Genomic DNA, 17,851 nt, shown 5'->3' on the forward strand with positions numbered 1-17,851 from the left:
GAGGCGAATAGTAACAAACTGCATACACTTGTCATATTGAATAAAAAAAGAAGCTTTTGTACCAGAAATCCACCAAAAGTATACAATGTATAAAAATGCGTATTCTTTCCCTACTATTTTCTAACTTGATATCAATCCTCTTTTAACCTTTTCCTCTTGGATAGAGCATATTAATTTCCTCCCAACATTGATGTAAGGTTTTGAAACTAATGCTATCTCCCCTGATAGTGAATATATATATATATTGTGATTTTTAAGAAAGTACTGTGTATAATACTGAAGATCATGCCTGTAAGAAGGTCGTAACTGACCTTAAGGTATAAAGTGGAGTACTCTTCACCTGTTTATGTACAAATGGAAATGATCATTTTCCAAAAATGAATAAAATATTACTTTGTGTACAGAGCAGTTAACAAGTGTTCCAATATGTCTTTATTGCATTGATTTTGTAAGCATATATTTTAACTTGTTATTTATATATGGCAGTGACCAGTGATATATTTCTCCTGTTAAGTTTTCCTTTATTCCTCATTATTCAGCTGTCTTCTCCTCTTCATTCACACAATCTCCTTCTCTTTCTCTCTTTCCCTGTCTCTTCCCCCCCCCCTTTCTCTCTCTCTCTCCCTCTCCCTCTTTTCCCCATTCTTTCTTTCTCTTTTTCCCCATTCTCTCTTTCCATCTCCTTATTTCTATAACCTCTTTCTCTTTCTCTTTCCTTTGTCTTCTTTCACCTGCTCTCCCACCTTTATTCCACTTTTGTTTTTTGGTATGGGACGGATGGAGGGATAGTGATATTTCTTCTCTCTCTCTCTCTCTCTCTCTCTATCCTGTTATCTTCCTTCTCCTTCTTCCTTCTGTCCTTAAAATCAAATTGTAAAGACATGCTACAGAATCAAAACGCATGATAAAGGCTAGTAAATGAGACCAGAAAACAGTAAATGTACTAGTTGAGCCTAACCCTCCACAAAATTTACAAAATACATGTAGATTTTAAATTTTGATAAACAAAACACACAGGGTTATATGGTATAACCAGGGGTAATATTATATACCATTTAGTCACCAACATGATGAATGATATTTAAGTGAATTCCTATGAAACTTCTACTGAACCTTTTTAAGTTGATATCAATTGGTATTCTATTCCATAATTGACTTTCTATAGAAGAGAGAGAGAATTGACTCTGGGTATATTCCTAAATGTTGGAAGACGTTCATGCCAATTTTTTTTTTTCCCCCTTTAGCTCTGATCAAGTTATGTGATGCCTTCACAAATTAGTGCCGTTGCAATTTTCTTGTTTGTTGTTGAATGTTTGACGCAAAGAAGGAAGTTATTTTGTTACCTTGCCAATGATCTAAGAGTTAGAAAGTGCATATCTCTTCAGCTTTCGTGGGAATGAGTGATAAATGATTGGCAATGACGGACTGAAACTCAATGGAGAGTAATTTATTCTTCATAGTGGTTAGTTTCATGAGTGAATCACATCAAAAGACACTAGATGGGGAAAACCATAACATAAACATGACAGGGATATATAACAATGAACTCTTGTCCCCCTTTTACTTCTTCAGAGCATGGATATACTCTGCTACATCACCCCTCTCCCTATATGTCATTCGATTTCTCTCTGCCCCTCTTTCTTCTCTTTCCGCATCGCTCCCCTCTCTCTCACCCCACCCGGACCCCCTCTCCCTCTCCCTCTCTCTAATCTCTCTTTACATCTTTTTTCCCTCTCGCCCTTTCTATCCATCTCATTTTCTCTTTATCTCGTTACCTCTCTCGTTATCTCTCTTTCTCTACCCCACTCTCCGAATCTCATACTGGCCTCCTCTCTATTATTTCATTAATCAAAATTACAAAATTCTCACATGCCTACATCCTAATATGTTATTATTTTATTAGTCTAGAATATATTCTCCCCTCCCTCAAATTACTTTCACCTCTCTCTCTCTCCCTCTCTATTTTGTTTTATCTTTCTCCCTTACTCATCCATGACTTTCTGTTTCACTTTCTTAGCGCTTAGAGACTTCAGTGGTAAGCGCTTTATAAGCACTGTTTTATTATGATGTATTATTGTTAAGGAGATAAGGTCCTTGTTTCTTCGACTCCCACGTTCTATGCTCAATGACCTTTGAGGTTTTTTTTACCGCTAATCAGTATATAAGGCTTAATCCATATCCTTTATAATCACACTAGAAGGCTCTGATCTTTAGATGAAGATATGTGATGCTAAGCTTGATCGTTTCAACTTTATTACAGTTTAAAGTTCCTTTTTTCCTTCCTATTTAGCTGTTGATTGCAATTCTAACGGGTGAGTGATATTTTGGTGTATTCTCTCTTTCTTTCTTTTTTTGCTTCATTGCATTCAGCATAGTTACTCCTTGGTAACATTTGAGTTATCATCTAGTTGTTAAAATCAACTGATTATATCATTTGAAATTAGCCATAATGGAACTTCAACTTCTAAACTGGCAGCTTTGTATTAAATGTAAATGTGCGTTCAACAGTGAGTATTTGTACGTTGGAATTTATTGAAGATCTTTGAAACTGTATGGGTAATGAAAATGCGCTATATCAAATACCTTTTTGGGAATGGTTAATGTTTGTTAATACTATCCAAGTAATGAAAACTTGATGGCAAACTTTAACAAATAAAAGAATCAGCTTAGTCTAATATTCTGTCTTAAATGCCTCTATTGAATTTCTTGTATTGATAAACCCTTATATATATATATATATATATCATAAGTCAGTGATGTCTCTGAAAAAGGGTAGCCTACATATTGTAAGAGAGTGGGAAAGTTCTGAACTTTGTATGGCTGGATAACTCTAATCATCATGATTATGTTTATTTGTCCTTTTTCAATTCGTAGAGCCATTCTCCCAGGAGTGCTGCCACCATCCACCATGTCTTCCAGAAAACTGCAGTCTATTTTGATGATTGCAGTTGTCTCTGTGATCCTGAGTCCACTTCAAACAACTTGTACAAATGCTCTCCCAGCACTCCAAGACAACCCATGTGAGTTACGGAGGAAGTGTCCGTTCAATCCCATCCTCTACCACAACTACCAGGAGTGTACCGTCTGTTCTGGACGGCAGCTAACCACCTTCCCCAAAGGTCTAGATCCTCATGGAAATGCCAGTGCCGCAGAGCTGCGAGAGAATAACCTGACTGCGATACATACCTCTGACTTTGCAAACCTCTCCAGGCTGTGCTATCTCGATCTGTCAGTCAACGACATCACCACCTTACATGACGGCTGGGCGCAGAATCTGTCAAAGTTGCAATACCTCTACCTCAGCAACAATAAACTAAGGAGTATTAGAAATGCAACTTTCATTGGTCTCGACCGATTGCAGTACTTGCATCTTGATGGTAATTTGATTACACTGTTGCCCAGCCATGCCTTTGGTTGCTTACCACAATTGCAAGTAGTGCACTTGCAGAACAATCTTCTAGAAGTATTAGAAGGTGGTGCTTTCCTCGGTTTGGAACAGTTAAGGAAGTTGAATCTTGGTTATAATCTTCTGAGAGCATTGTCATCAGACTCGTTTGCGGGACTGGAAGTTTTGAACGAATTGATTCTGAGTGGAAATGTCTTTTCAGAGGTCCCAGCATTGGGACTTGCTTCTCTTGTTGGCTTGCAACATATCAGGATGGACAGTAATGACATTACAACTTTGCCAAGAAATGCCTTCACCAACCTGACAGCGTTGATAGAGTTAACAGTGGCCTTGAATAACATCACCACGCTGCAGAATGATTGGTGTAACGGTCTTGGAATTCTTCAATACATCAACATCTCTCACAACAAAGTAGAACATCTGTCAGAAGACATATTCGTTTCCTGTCCAAACATTGTCATTCTTGATTTCAGTAATAACCATCTCCAGGATGTTCCAGCAAGTGTCTTCAAGCCTCTGCAAAATCACCATGCTGTTGATCTGCGAGCTAACATTCTCACAACCTTGTCACAACTGGACATGTTAAATGACAGTACGGTGACAGATATCAGATTGGAAGGAAACCCACTACTGTGTGATTGCCATATCTACTGGCTTAAGGTCTGGATGGACTCTGGCAGAATATCAAGAATAATGTTGAGTCCAGATGAACTCTTCCTGAAAGGCCGCTATGCAGAGCTCAACAGAGTATCAAGTTTACTTGACGCAGAGTGCAACAAACCAGATAGTCTGTCTGGCAAGTTTATCCAAAATGTTCCCAGAGACAATTTTACCTGCTCACCATCTACTCCTCCAACAATAAACCTTCCATCAGTAGTACCTGACCTTCAAACTAATGGACAGTACCAGATTTTAAGGACAATGAAAACATCCGCCATGGTCCCTGAATCACTTCCTGTTATGTCAAGCAAGTTTGACCTGAAGATGGGCATCATAGTGTTTCTTGCAGTGCTTTCTTTGACTTTATTGATCGTTTTGGGCTGGGTAGTCTTTCCTAGGCGAGCATGCAGATGGAGAGAACAGATCTATTTCAACATCAGTGACCCTCCCTTGCCTGCTCGTTATCAAAATGTTAGTCACAAAGGAGTAGCGCCGTCAAGATCTTCTGTATCGTCAGAAATGGATGACTCGACCTCGGTTATGCTTCTTGATATAAAGCTGGACAGTCAAGACAACCAAGTCAAGACTGATTTAGGTCAGGTTAGTAACAGCAATCCTCAAGAACTGTATGGAAAATCAGAACTATCTAGAATATCAGGAAATCAAGCAGAACCAGACTGTAAATTATGTAATGGTAAAAGCACCATCAGCAGCACTGGGGGGAGACACTGGAGTGTCATTGTGCACTCTCCTCCTCAAGAACTTGTCCGTTGTCCATGCCATGATGCGCTGCAGTCATCGTGTAATCTTCATAGTCATTTTGGGAACTGTGGGCAGTCTACAGAGTTGGAGAGATATCACCAAACCTTGAGAACTGAAGCATCCGCAAGCTTGGCAGGAGGGGTCATTATGGAGCACATCCGCCAGTGCTGCTCTTTCCACAACTCAGTCCCTCTGTGTGACACTATTCCCAGTATAAGAAAGGAGGTTTCTGGAATGGAACAAACCCAGTCTGATGGACGGTCACTTCACAAGCATCCATTACAAGTACATTGCTCAAGTACGGAAGACCGGGTGAAGTCTCCCGAGGAACATGACTTTCATGCACATGATTCTTCATTGATCGAGTTCCCAGGACTAAAAGTCAGTACAACTACACAGAGACTTCCATCCAGTGTCTTACCCAAGGCTTTTGTCAGTACCACCACAGCTTCATCAGTTGCCCACCAGGAAGATACATGCAGCAATGGGAAGTCTTCCAGACTGTCCTATCCAGTGGCTGAGAGGACATCACTTGGTTACCTTCAGGACTCTCCAAAGGCGACAAGGAAGTTTCATACATCATTGGCAACAACCGGTACTCATCGTCGCAGTAGGAGTGCACGGGAACCTACGAGACTTCATAGGCAGCACAGATCATCAGACGCAATGCCTCATCGACAGAGGAGTTGGCATGGCAACAGGTCATTGGTCCTACAACGGCGCGTCAGTTGCGACAACACCCAGAGCTACTTGAAAGATCAAACCAGTAGACATACGCCCAGGCCCCCAGCACCCCTTCCCAGACCCAAGGAAACCTTGACAAACAGAAAAGAAGTGTTCCACGAGCCGATTGCAATTCAACTTCCTCAGAAGAGTTGCATGGAGAAGAATATGACCCACCCAGAATCAGAAGGTCATAAGAACCCTTTTGGAGAATTTGAACATGCAGGAGAAAGCTTATACTTTGAACCTATGGAGTAATGATGGACAGTTATGTTTTCACATGGAAATGGTCACAAGTGATATTTACTTACATATACAAGAAAAAAATGTTTATGGCTTAATATATAATAATTCCTAGAGACATTTGCTCAAATTATTGAACCTAGTGACTGCAGATATTTAGAGAGTTACATTTGTTATCACAACTGTGCACACATGTACCATGTTTTCCATGTAGCAAAAAACTTTGTTCATATGTAACATAGTGTTTAATGGGACATGTTTTCTTATGTTTGCTTTCTCCACATAAAGTACTGAAACATTGATGTTTGCTCTCATTAAAGAAATATAAAGTCCAGGTAATATCATCTCATAAAATGAATGACGTTGTGAAGTGGCAAAACAATAAAACGATTAAGGTACATGTTTATTCAGTACAATTACAATGACTTCATCCCAAAAATTATTGAGCTAACTCTTATTACAACACATGGATTTATAGAGGAGCTATAGCATTTGATACAAAATACCGCCTCAAATCGCTTTACAAATATTATTACCCTGGTTATTAGATTGATTCACGCACAGTGTGCACCATCTCCAAACCACTCAACTCAACAACACCTCTTCATGATCTTGCGATACTAGATTGAATCTTGTTTGCATGCTTTCATCTAAAGAATTGGATATGCTTTCATTCTTTCTTTGTGCATTTATCCTGAATAAGATTATGAAGTATCTTATCTGTCATTTCGATTTAATGCCTCTTAATTGTCTTTTCTTCTGTAATCACCACTTCTCATGGTATGAATGTGTTTTTCACCTCTCGAACTCTCGGTTTCATTTTCTTATTTTGCCCACTCTCCTTGCTCACACTCCTTGCTCACACCCTGCTCTCTATTTTCTATCCTTTCTTGCTTACGACCTCCCTTGTCATCATTTATTAAGTTTCTTTCTCTCCCCTGTCCCTTTCTCAAACTATCTCTGTCTTAAAGGTACTATGTCCCATTTGCAGGCCCCCAAAATGAAAAGGTTACATTCCAATGACAATTAATGATAATACTTATTTAGAACTTCCCTCAAAATGAAAGGGCTTGAAAATGTCTTTTTGTGAGAAAATAAGGACCGTAAGTTGTCAAATCGACTTTAGGGATTGCAATCCTTTTAGTAAATAGTCTGATTTTCAGACCCATTCAACATTGTCGTACGTTTTGTGCTGGACAAAGAGTCAATCAGCTTAATTTTGGCCATTCCAAGTAGTGAGTTATTGATGTAGACAAATGGGCGCTAGTGTAGTTCCGTATCCATTTTTTTAGCAGTTTAAAAATCCATTCTTAGCAAAGGAATTTTAGCCCAATTTTTGCAATTGCATTTTCCACCTGAATTTGGATCACATTCGACATCAGGAAACCTTCGTTTAAGACTTTGATGTCAACGTCCTCGCTAAGTACTGTCTACGACTACGCTGTAGTCCTGCACCTCAAACTGAAGCTATCAGTCTAAAATTATGCAGACTTCTCGTATGCGCGATACCATAAACCATACGAGAAGTCTGCATAATTTTGTACTGATAGCTTCAGTTTGAGGTGCAGGACTGCAGCGTAGAGACGGTACTGAGCGACGACGTCGACATCGAAGCCCTAAACGAAGGTTTCCCGATGTCGGATGTGATCCAAATTAAGGTGGAAAATGCAATATATGATTATGATTAAAATTAGTCAAAGGATGTGATCCAAATTAAGGTGGAAAATGCAATATATGATTATGATTAAAATTAGTCAAAAATTGGGCTAAAATTCATTTGCTAAGAATGGATATTAAACTGCTAAAAAAATTGATACGGAACTACACTAGCGCCGACAAATGCTCATGTATCTTATGTATGTTATTACCAAAGAAAAGATGAAGTCAGTCAGTCACTCAATAGTGTCTGACAGTGAAGTCTAGAAAGTAAACAGGTTTCCCTGCGTAATTTGAATACTGGGACACTGCCAATGTTTAAATTTCACAGATAGGACATATATAATTCCTGCAAAGTTCTACAGAATTTGATGTTGGCTGCAAATGGGACATAGTACCTTTAAAATGATGAACTAACATAATCATAGACGCACCACTTCTGAAAGACTAGACAAATCAAGATATTAATCGTTTCAACAAGGTTTAATTAAACCACATATATTACAAGGCTTAACAAACCAGTGTCTGCTACATGTGCAGTCCCCCTTTTCAGAGTCATCTTCCCATTCACACATAGAATCCATTACTTTCTCACAAAATAACAAAACAAATCTAATCTGTACCATTTCTGAGGTAAGACACTGGGCATATACAATACATAGGACTGCTTTCAACAGTAATGACAAGGGTTAACTTTTGATTGCATTGCTTGAATTTTGTTTCGACTCCTCCTGAGGACAAAATGCTTTGCAGATTATCACTTTACCGCATTTTTGTAATTTTTTCCCCATAGAAAGAAAGTGATCCGAAATATTTTACAACAGGGTAAAATTGCTGATGAACAAACTAGATAGGATTTGAATAATATAATTTGATTATTACTCTTCAAAACGTAGATTAAAATGCAACAACTCAATTTGAAAAGTCACTCATCGGTTTTGGTGGGAAAATAGATAATAGCACAAATATTTTGCTATAAACTCCTTTAAAACTATTCATCTCATTCATCAACCAACCGAGACTTTAAACAACAAAACGTATGATACATACTGTATTAATTATGTTTTTCTCTTTTCTTATTTCATCGTTGCTGTGTGAATATGGTACAATGGAAATCGTTCATTAACTTGGTAACGGCAATTTAATCACTATAAATTATAATAGGCCTTCATTTGTAGAATCGCACAAAAAGGAACACAAACATCCACAAACTCTTTATCTTCCTCAATAAAATCTTGTTTGCTATATATAATTATTACAATCACGCATACCCGCAACCGTTAAAATTCACATCAAACATGCTCAATTATCATAATGCATGTAATCTGGTTTTCAGAAGATACATCAATTTTTGAAGACAATGAGGATGTTTTAGGAACGGTGAGGGGTACTGGATGGTTGTTGTTGTCGTTATTGTTGTCATTGGTTTCATGGGTTAGTGGGCGGCAGCGGCTATACCTTCCACCTCTTGGAGCTTGAACCAGTGTCCACACTCACACCTCTGAGGTTCACCAGTGTACAGCCACATCCAGTTGATGTGCGTCTGCTCCTCTTCACCTATATGAGAAACAATGAGAGAGAGAGAGGGAGAGGAAAGGGAAAAGAGTTAGAGGGGAAGAGATAGAGAGAGAAGGAGGGAAAGGAAAATAGAGGGAGAAGAGAGGAAAAAGAAAGAGGGAGGGAGAGGGAGGGAGAAAGAGGGAGGGAGGGAGAGAGAAAGAGGGAGGGAGGGAGGGAAAAGGGTTGGAGGGGAAAAGGGTTGGAGGGGAGAAGAGAGGAGGAAAGAGAAAGGGAGAGAGAAAGAGGGAGGAGAGAGAAAAAGGGAGGGAGAGAGAAAGAGAGAGAGGGAGAAGGAAGAGGGGAAGAAAGAGAGAGGGAGAAGGGAGAGAGGGAGAAGGGAGAGGGGAAGAAAGAGAGAGGGAGAGAGAGGGGGGAGTACAGGACATGTCGGAGAGAAAGAAGTGTGAGGGGGAGGAAAAGAGGGAGACATACATAGAAATAAGTGTGAGATAGAGATTGAAAATGAGAGGTGGAGAGAGAGAGAGAGAGATATGAATTAGAAATTATCACATTGGTTCACATACTAACAAAGATAATGTGAAAATCACACTCACTGAAAAGCAAACCACGTGGGTTACAACAGGCTGTAGTGCTCGATTTGTGGTCGCAATGACCGTCTTGGTTTCCATGTATTCCTTTCCTCATTTCTCAGTTATTAGTACCCATTATCTACCAAATCTGTCAACCAGATATCACTTATAGATATTTCACATATCTGATCTAGTAGTCATGAATATTCAGTGTTAGTTTGGGAGCATTTGCATGCAATTTGATTCTCTATATCACTATACAGATGGAGGTGGGCAAGTCTTTGATCCTACACTTTACCCACATTATTGCAGTTATTAGGGTCCTGTTTCATACAACTTAATCAATGACAAGTTACAATAACTGTTATAAGCTACTGAAAATCCTTTTATTTGATTGTTATAACATTTGAACATTTGTTATTGATCATACGTCTTATGAAACAGGTCTCTGATGATTGAATAAATTAGTAAGCCCTACTAAAAAGTTTCTAGGGCAAGTATTTAAAATATATCCTTCAAATTTTGTGTGTGAAATTTTGTAGTCATAGATGCTGAAACTTCTAGCAATGTTTTCATACTGCCGCAGAGGGAGCTATTCTAATATCAACAGATATTTATTTTGAATTACGTACAAATAAATATCTGGCATTCAACATTATTTGTTGAAAGCCTGTTTCCGTTTTTTTTGTTCTCGTTTGGTGAGAGGTTCCTAATAGACCTCTTCAAAAATACCACTGGATTGCATGGAGCTTCAGGTTTTTAGGTCTGCAAATGGGACAAACCATATCTTTCAAATAATGTTGAGTTCTGGGGGGTGTTTCACAAAGATCCTAAGTTGAACTTATCTCTAAGTTGGATTTAAAAACTATGGAAAGCCATTAGCATCTTTGAAAATATTTTGTAAAAGTTATTGTGAAAGGCATTAATTGTTTATTCAAATCATTCATATTTTCTATTCTCAAGGAGATTTCATGTTCTGGATGTGGAATTTATAAAAAGTATAAAATACTTGAATTTCTGCTTTTGAATATATTTCATTTTAAGACTCCAATGGCTGTCCATAATTTTTAAGTCCAACTTAGAGTTAAGTTCTACTTAGGATCTTTGTAAAACACCCCCCTGGTCCTGAGTTTGCAATGTGAAAGAAACTGTGTGGAAGCAATTACAAAAGGTTGCTCATGTACCAGAAAGATATTGGTGTATACTGTGAGCTTTTGGAATCAACAAAGTGATACAAATTGGCCCAGTCTTGCTAAAAGTCAAATGCGATGTTACACGGAACTACACAAACATGTGGCATGTAAGCATGGTCCACAACTGTTAGCTATCATTTGTCATAATTCAAATATATGAGCACATTGGAAGAGCCATCTTATTCAGGGGTATGTTTTCTATGATACTCTTCCACACTAACATAAAATGAATGAAAATGCTCACAAATTATTTTTCACCTTTCCCAGCACTCAACATTCTCTTTACGAGAAAGGCTGGTGTCGAATACTTACAGATACAGCCTACTATTCTCTTCTGGAACGCTGATGTTACTTCAACTGGTTTAGTTTTTGTGCCAGCAGCTACTCTCCTCACATTCAGCTGGAACGGATCCTAATCAACAACAACAAACAAAACAAATCAAATTTCATCATTTTGTGTATAAAGGGATAATTTGCCCAGAATATATCTTCAGCTGCCTATAAGACGGCTGAAAGTACTATGTAATGTCAATGACAGCGAGACAGATGACAAGATACAAACACTTGTACCTTCAAACCTGAACCGCAGCTGGTCCAAGAAACATTAAAAATGAGGTAAATGTACCATTAATGAAAAGAGAGCCACTGTGACAAGAATTAAACAATTTAACAATTAACAATTAAAAGTTTGACTGAAAACTGACCATTGCAATTCAAATTTGATGGCCTTTCCAACGGGATTTAGTCACAACCTGCCTTTTAAATCATGCAAAAATGCACAGTCCTTCATCAATGGCCAAGTGAGTATGAAGACACTGTGACCATAATGGCATGGTATTTTAGAATGATCTATTTAAGGATATCACAGCATTAAACAAACAAAAATAGTACTTACCGAGTCTCCTGCCTTTATCCTGTCAAGTTCTTTCTTTTCTAGACCTGTGGCATGTTCAAAGTTGTCAGGGATACCTGTAACAGAGAGAGAAAAAAGCATTGGAAAATGAAGAACTATTAACATGAATATCATTTTTGAATTAGTAGCTGTTTATCTGCCATAGTTACTGAATAAGTAGCAACTTATGCTTTTGTTGATATAAAATACTCTTCCACATTAGTATACTAAAGGAACATGCACAGTTGCACACAGAGTTCGCTGAATTTTAAAAAAATACATGTACTACCGGTAGTTGCAATATTGTTAAGTATCACATTGGCAACGCAAAAAAAGGGTTTAATTTTGTGTAAACTTCATCTATTTGCATTACAGGCAGAACTAACAACGCGAACTCTTGTAAGAGGTCTACATTTCTTGTATATAAATCCTCCATCTTTCGACGTCATTCGTGAGCAGTGAGATTTAGAATACGGCTGCAAGATTTTCAACACGAAATTGTATGTTGACCAAGAAAATTGTGAAAAAAGACGCTAAAACGCATTATACGGTCGAGGTGGTATTAGTGGAACAGATGTAATTTAGCCTAGCCTAATACTCGAGTATAAATGCATCCGATATGCATCTTCTAAAGTGAAATTTTAGTGCAAATTTTACTGGCATGATTGTGCCCAGCACAGCAGACCCTATGCCTATAGTCAGCTTCTGTCTCTGAAGAGAGTAGCTGACCCTACCCAAATAAGAGGGTAATGAATGAAGGAGACAGAATTTGGGGTCTAAGGTACAGTACCACAAGTTGACCACGACCAAGAATCTGTTTTTCGCACAGATCGTTCGCGAAAGCGCAGAGGATCCTTATTTTTTAGGACGCGATTTGTATGTGTTTACAACTACAAGGATATTGATAACCATGATTACGACGATTCTTATTCTCGGACCAGTGCACCTACTGATAATGGTGAAAACGAACCAAAAAAAAAGAAAAAATCGTTCAGACACTTTATTTAAAATTTTAATACAATTCACAAGGCACAACAAATGGCAATGCTCATTGAGTCATCGTTATCAATATCATTTATCACTTTTCAGATAAATTTAAAGTCATGTCTCCATTGGTCTCACTCGCACTCATTTCATTTTCAGTAGGGTGTCTGAACGATTTTTCAATTTTCAATTTGGGATCGTTTTTCACCATTTTTGTTTGTTATTTGAATAAAAAATGTAATCAGAATAATACATTTCAAATTTCAAGTCTCACCGATGTTTCTATCAAAAGATACAGCCCCTCCAAAACGCTATTATATTCATATCATTTTGGTCAAAATCGACGAAAAAGACGTCCACGCAGAGTGTTGTTGTTTTGCTAAATTCAGACAAACAGCTGTATCGCGCGATATGCAAGCGTATGCATAGCGTACGCATGTTGCTAAGCCAGTGCGAGACTTGCAGCTTGAGCCACGTTGTCTCCGCGATATGTGCCATTGACTAGTACGTTCACGCCATAGAACCCGGAAGTGAATACACGTTGTAGTCAATCGCGATATTGCCATTGACTATAACGTGTATTCACTTCCGGGTTCTATGGCGCGAACAGCTATCCATACTTTCATTCACTATTCGCGCAGATGTTACGCGATGTAACCATGGTTTGGACTGAGCGGAGCTCACGCCTCCCTAATTAGCTGATTCCAAAAATGTGGGAAGGGTATTTTTAAACTGTTGGGGCGAGTGATCTCTTGGGGCTAGCGAAAAAATAAGTGCATACATATTTTCCTTACGTCTAGCCGGACATAAGCCCGGGGGGCACAGCTCAGGAAAGTGGCAAATTTTGGAGCTAGGATGCAAACAACATTTAAATCGCTGTTTTGACCAAGATATTTTTAGAATTTCGGGGGTGCGCCCCTTTGGGGAATATGGAGAAAAACCTGCTCTTTCATATGACACCTCATTTATTGAGTTTCACCTTCAGGATCACAAGCCCCAAAGGTTTGAATTTCAATTTTTTTCATAAAATCATTGACCAATTTTCATGGTCGCGCAATGCACGTAGACTGCATAGGGATGTGTGCAAGCTCTATGGGAAGTATTTTAGCACACAACATCTGGTGCGCGATCAGACACCCTATTTTCAGTTCTTAGGACGGTCCCAGAACTATTCACAGGTAGGCAAATTCATGCAAAAAAATATATTCAAGAAATTGACTTGAAAACACATCAGACAATTAGTCTGAACCGAGTCAGGAGCAAATTTGAAGAAATTATATTTTTAAATGTTGTAAAACCAAAGATATAAGAAGAAAACTGACCAAGTATCTGTACTAAAAATCGTACATGTAAAATTGGTCGTACACATTCGACAGCTCTAAATGACGCGCACGGTTGCGTTACGTGCGTTCTCGAATCCAAAATCATACCTCACACACACACTCTCACCATACCGCGAATGGTCCGTCGTGGGGAGCTAGGCGGCTGAGAGTTTGCAGCGATACCAACGCAGCTTCGGAGCTCCGCAGCGCGCCATTTTAGCGGGACTCGGAAAGGTTCGCGGTGGGAAGGCAGCGGCCTAGCTTTTGCCCAAACAACGCTAGATCGGCTGCTGGCAAAATGAAAATAACTATGATCGAGAACATCGTCGGTTTCTTAACTTTTCAGTGAGATAATTCTGAATTCTAATTGAGACTATATAATAAATTAAATCGACAAAGAAACCTCGGTAGAACTTTTATAACTATACAAAAGCTTGTTTATTTCTTCATTTGACATTTTGTTTTTGACCATTTTTTCGTGCGCGAGTCAATGCAAACTATGTATTACCAAACTTTCAACACGCAAGGAACGGGGAACACTCGCGGACCTCGTATCAAATTCGTTGCAAAAAAAAAAAATCAAGGGTGATTTTGAAGCAGTGAAGAATATTGGCGCTGCAATGCGCAGAAATATACTTGAAAGAAACTTAAAAAATCATACCTGAATTTTCAGAAAATCGTATTTGTATTAGTGTACCTAGATGTGAATTGTTTATAACTCAGATTTTATGAAGATTTGTCCGGAAAAAATGTCAATTTTTTTCCGTTTGGTGGTCATTTCTAGGCTAATATTTTAAAAGTTACTTCAGTAATGGTCCCGATGTTTCTCTTATCATACTCGCATGTTATTCCTACATAGATTAAACATAGAGTAAAGTAGCCCGTTTTCGGCCACTTAAGACAAAATCCTATTTTTAGGACTCTTTACTTCCTATTTATTATCATTTCTTGTTCAAATCATGAAGCAAATATTATTATTATTTACACAAAAAAAGAATCCCAGAAAAAAATCACGAATTGCCATGACAATATCCATTTCAATTTTCACTGTTTTGGAGCCCGTTATCGGCCGAGCGTTTCAGTTTACGGCCGCATGTACAAAGTCAATAGGAAGCGCTCGCGCGCGCCGTGCGTTTCCGCGCTGATGTACAGCACAAGCGGGCGGAGCAGGTATCCCACGCCGGAGCTCCCTGGTGCTCGCCTGGCCGAAGACGGGCACAGCGGTGATCGGAAGTTGGAATCTGAATTAGATAGAGATATCGTGTGTGCGTCGCGGTGTGCGGCTGCATTGATTTAATACATGCGATGACATACTTTTGAGCTTGCGACTAGCACAAAATCGGGCTTTAAATCTGAAAAATACTTGAAATAAAGCTCATTTTATGGTACCCATATTTCTTACAGACACGCGTAAGATACTCGATTTTTCAGATTTGGGTAGCGGGACCGGCGATTACATCGCTAAAATGTGATATTTTAGGATATATTTTCCATTGCAAATGTGGTTCTTCAGTGACACTGGCATGGTATGGTATGTGTGGGATATGTGTTATGCTATTATGCGATGTATTTTAGAGTGATTTTACCTTGTATCCAACCAATCGGCCGAAAACGGGAGCTGGCCGATTACGGGCTCCTTTACTCTAGGTCTAGGATGGTTAAGGGTAAGACCGGATAACATTATAAAAAAGATATATGGCCTTCCAACCTCCCATATCCAAGTTTTGGGCTGATTATTGCCGACCCACCGCAGCAAGGCCATTCAGATTTTCGTACGCGACCGAAGCGCCCTCTAGTGCCCCATGAATGTGCCTAGATCTATCACAGGCACCCAGCACACGCTCAAGTCACGACTCTGACAAAGTCAGTAAAACTTAAGTTTAAAGGAAAAATTCTGTTAAGTCGCCAGCGACACTGCACTGCACTGAACGGAATCAGTAACACACTGCATTCATGCACTGATAAAACAGAAATTCAGAATAGTTTTGAATTGACTGGCCAATGCAATGGCAATAGCAATGGGGCCTGTGCACCGTACCGGCAGTTTCCAAACCTCACAAACTACAATATAATACAAGACTAGAAGTACACATTTCACTGCTAATAGTAAAATTCAAGAAATCACCTCCTCCAGCTGCCATTGCTCTTGAACTTTGACTGTATAAGCATCTGCGAGCGGCGGTAAGGGCACATTTCCTGAGGGTAATCGTCGCCATTTTGCTCAGCTTGTTCTGCACGAATTTGGTATTGGGATTATTTACCCAAGATGCCCTTTGCACATTGCACTGCTCGGCTCGGTCGTTGGCTTGTAAGCCAATAGTGATTTCATTTCTTGTTCGCTTTTTATTTACTAAATAATTAGTAACTATCTTAAAATCCTTTTAAATGCCAGAAAAATATATAAATAAAGTTATACAAGTTATTTAAAGATTAATTTATATTTTGATATATAGTATTTACATAAAATATAAACCATTTTTTGAATTTTTCAAATTGGCAGTTATAAAACTGCATAACGTAGGCTTTGAACAAGACACTTTCTACACGGTGTAATATAAAACCACTGATAGTCTCCATTTATTTTATTTTTATTTTATTTATTTTTGTTGGCGGGGAGGGGCGGGGGAATGGGCATAATTTGTGACGAATATCCCTTACTTATTAAAAATCAACAGCATGTACATGTACATGAGTCGAACTTTACAGGTTGCAGATTACAGCTACGGGTAAAAGATTTCCAAGGCGACCCATATAAAAATAACGTGTTTTTCGTCCCCGCGCGGCGCATCCTTTTTGGCCGCTGCCTCCTTTTTTTCACTATTAACTATTAAGAAAAAGCCCCCAAAAGCCCAAACAAGGAACACACAAAGTCCTAAAAAGCCCCCCCCCCCCCCCAAAAAAAAAAAAAGAAAAGAAAAGAAAAGAAAAAAGATAAAGAAAAAAAGAAGAAAAAAAGAAAGGGTTAGTACGTGATATACCATTTGTATAAAACATCGTCTAAAAATGATACTAAAACTTGTTTTTGTCATAAATTTGTATTTGCATCATATACTCAACTCAAATAGCACAATATTTGTGAATAGATATATTTTAATTGACGACAATCGGCTTGGAAAGAAATTGATTAATAGTAAATAGTTTGTTTTTTTTAATTAAAAATTATAATGCCCTGCATGCCTTCTCTATTGTTGAAAACTTCCGGATGAGCAACACGTTATTTTCGTTATTTAGCCTAATAATTAATAGAGAGTCGATCTATCAAAGATAAACAAAAATTAAGATAGATAAACATTTTTAAAGAAGCAACTTAATAATTCTTTTCTTAATGTTATTGTTATGTAAATCGGTAGATAATTCTAAGAGGATATATATATATATATATATATATATATATTTTATTTTTTTTATTTTTTATTTTTTTTTTTTGGGGGGGGGGGGGGGTCCTAAAATTTGAAAATTTGATCGATCGACATTCCGTTTCGTTGGGGGGGGGGGGGGGGGGGTTAAGGTCATTTTTTTTAGGTCGTCCATTAGCTATCCTTGGGCACTAGTCGATGGTATATGCTATAAGAAAGAAAGTTGGTATACCGGGGGCTTATATTCCGGGTGGGGGTGTGTGCGTGATTAAAGAAATAGATTGGAAATTTACTAAATACTAGTGCTCTTAATAGTTTTAAAAGAAAACTAATTGAAAACGCATTAAAAAATGATATTGGTAAATAATTGGTTTTCTCCTAGACTAATTAAATAGATAAAGAAGTGAGATTTTTAATCCCAAAAGCAAGGCATTTCTACTCAGAACAGTTTGTAGACTACTTTCTAAACTTCAACCCAATAATACATAGTGAGAGAACTTTTTTTTTTTGCCCCCGCAAATTTGAAAATCGCGCCGACCGATTTTTCGCTCAGTAAGGATCGAA

General features: G+C 38.3%; 1 protein-coding gene across 1 annotated transcript; it reads right to left on the reverse strand.

Annotated features, from left to right (window-relative positions):
- Positions 1-7,914: 7,914 nt before the first annotated feature.
- On the reverse strand, positions 7,915-16,197 carry LOC581274 (cytochrome c oxidase subunit 5B, mitochondrial). Its single transcript, XM_030983014.1, has 4 exons — positions 16,057-16,197; positions 11,629-11,702; positions 11,046-11,145; positions 7,915-9,007 (listed from the first exon to the last, which is right to left on the reverse strand). The coding sequence occupies exons 1-4, from the start codon at positions 16,145-16,147 to the stop codon at positions 8,886-8,888; spliced, it is 387 nt and encodes a 128-aa protein (XP_030838874.1). The 5' UTR covers positions 16,148-16,197; the 3' UTR covers positions 7,915-8,885.
- Between the last annotated feature and the right edge of the window lie 1,654 nt (positions 16,198-17,851).

This window comes from Strongylocentrotus purpuratus, unplaced genomic scaffold, assembly GCF_000002235.5.
Source record: "Strongylocentrotus purpuratus isolate Spur 01 unplaced genomic scaffold, Spur_5.0 spur5_scaffold_13, whole genome shotgun sequence".
NCBI lineage: Eukaryota > Metazoa > Echinodermata > Echinoidea > Camarodonta > Strongylocentrotidae > Strongylocentrotus > Strongylocentrotus purpuratus.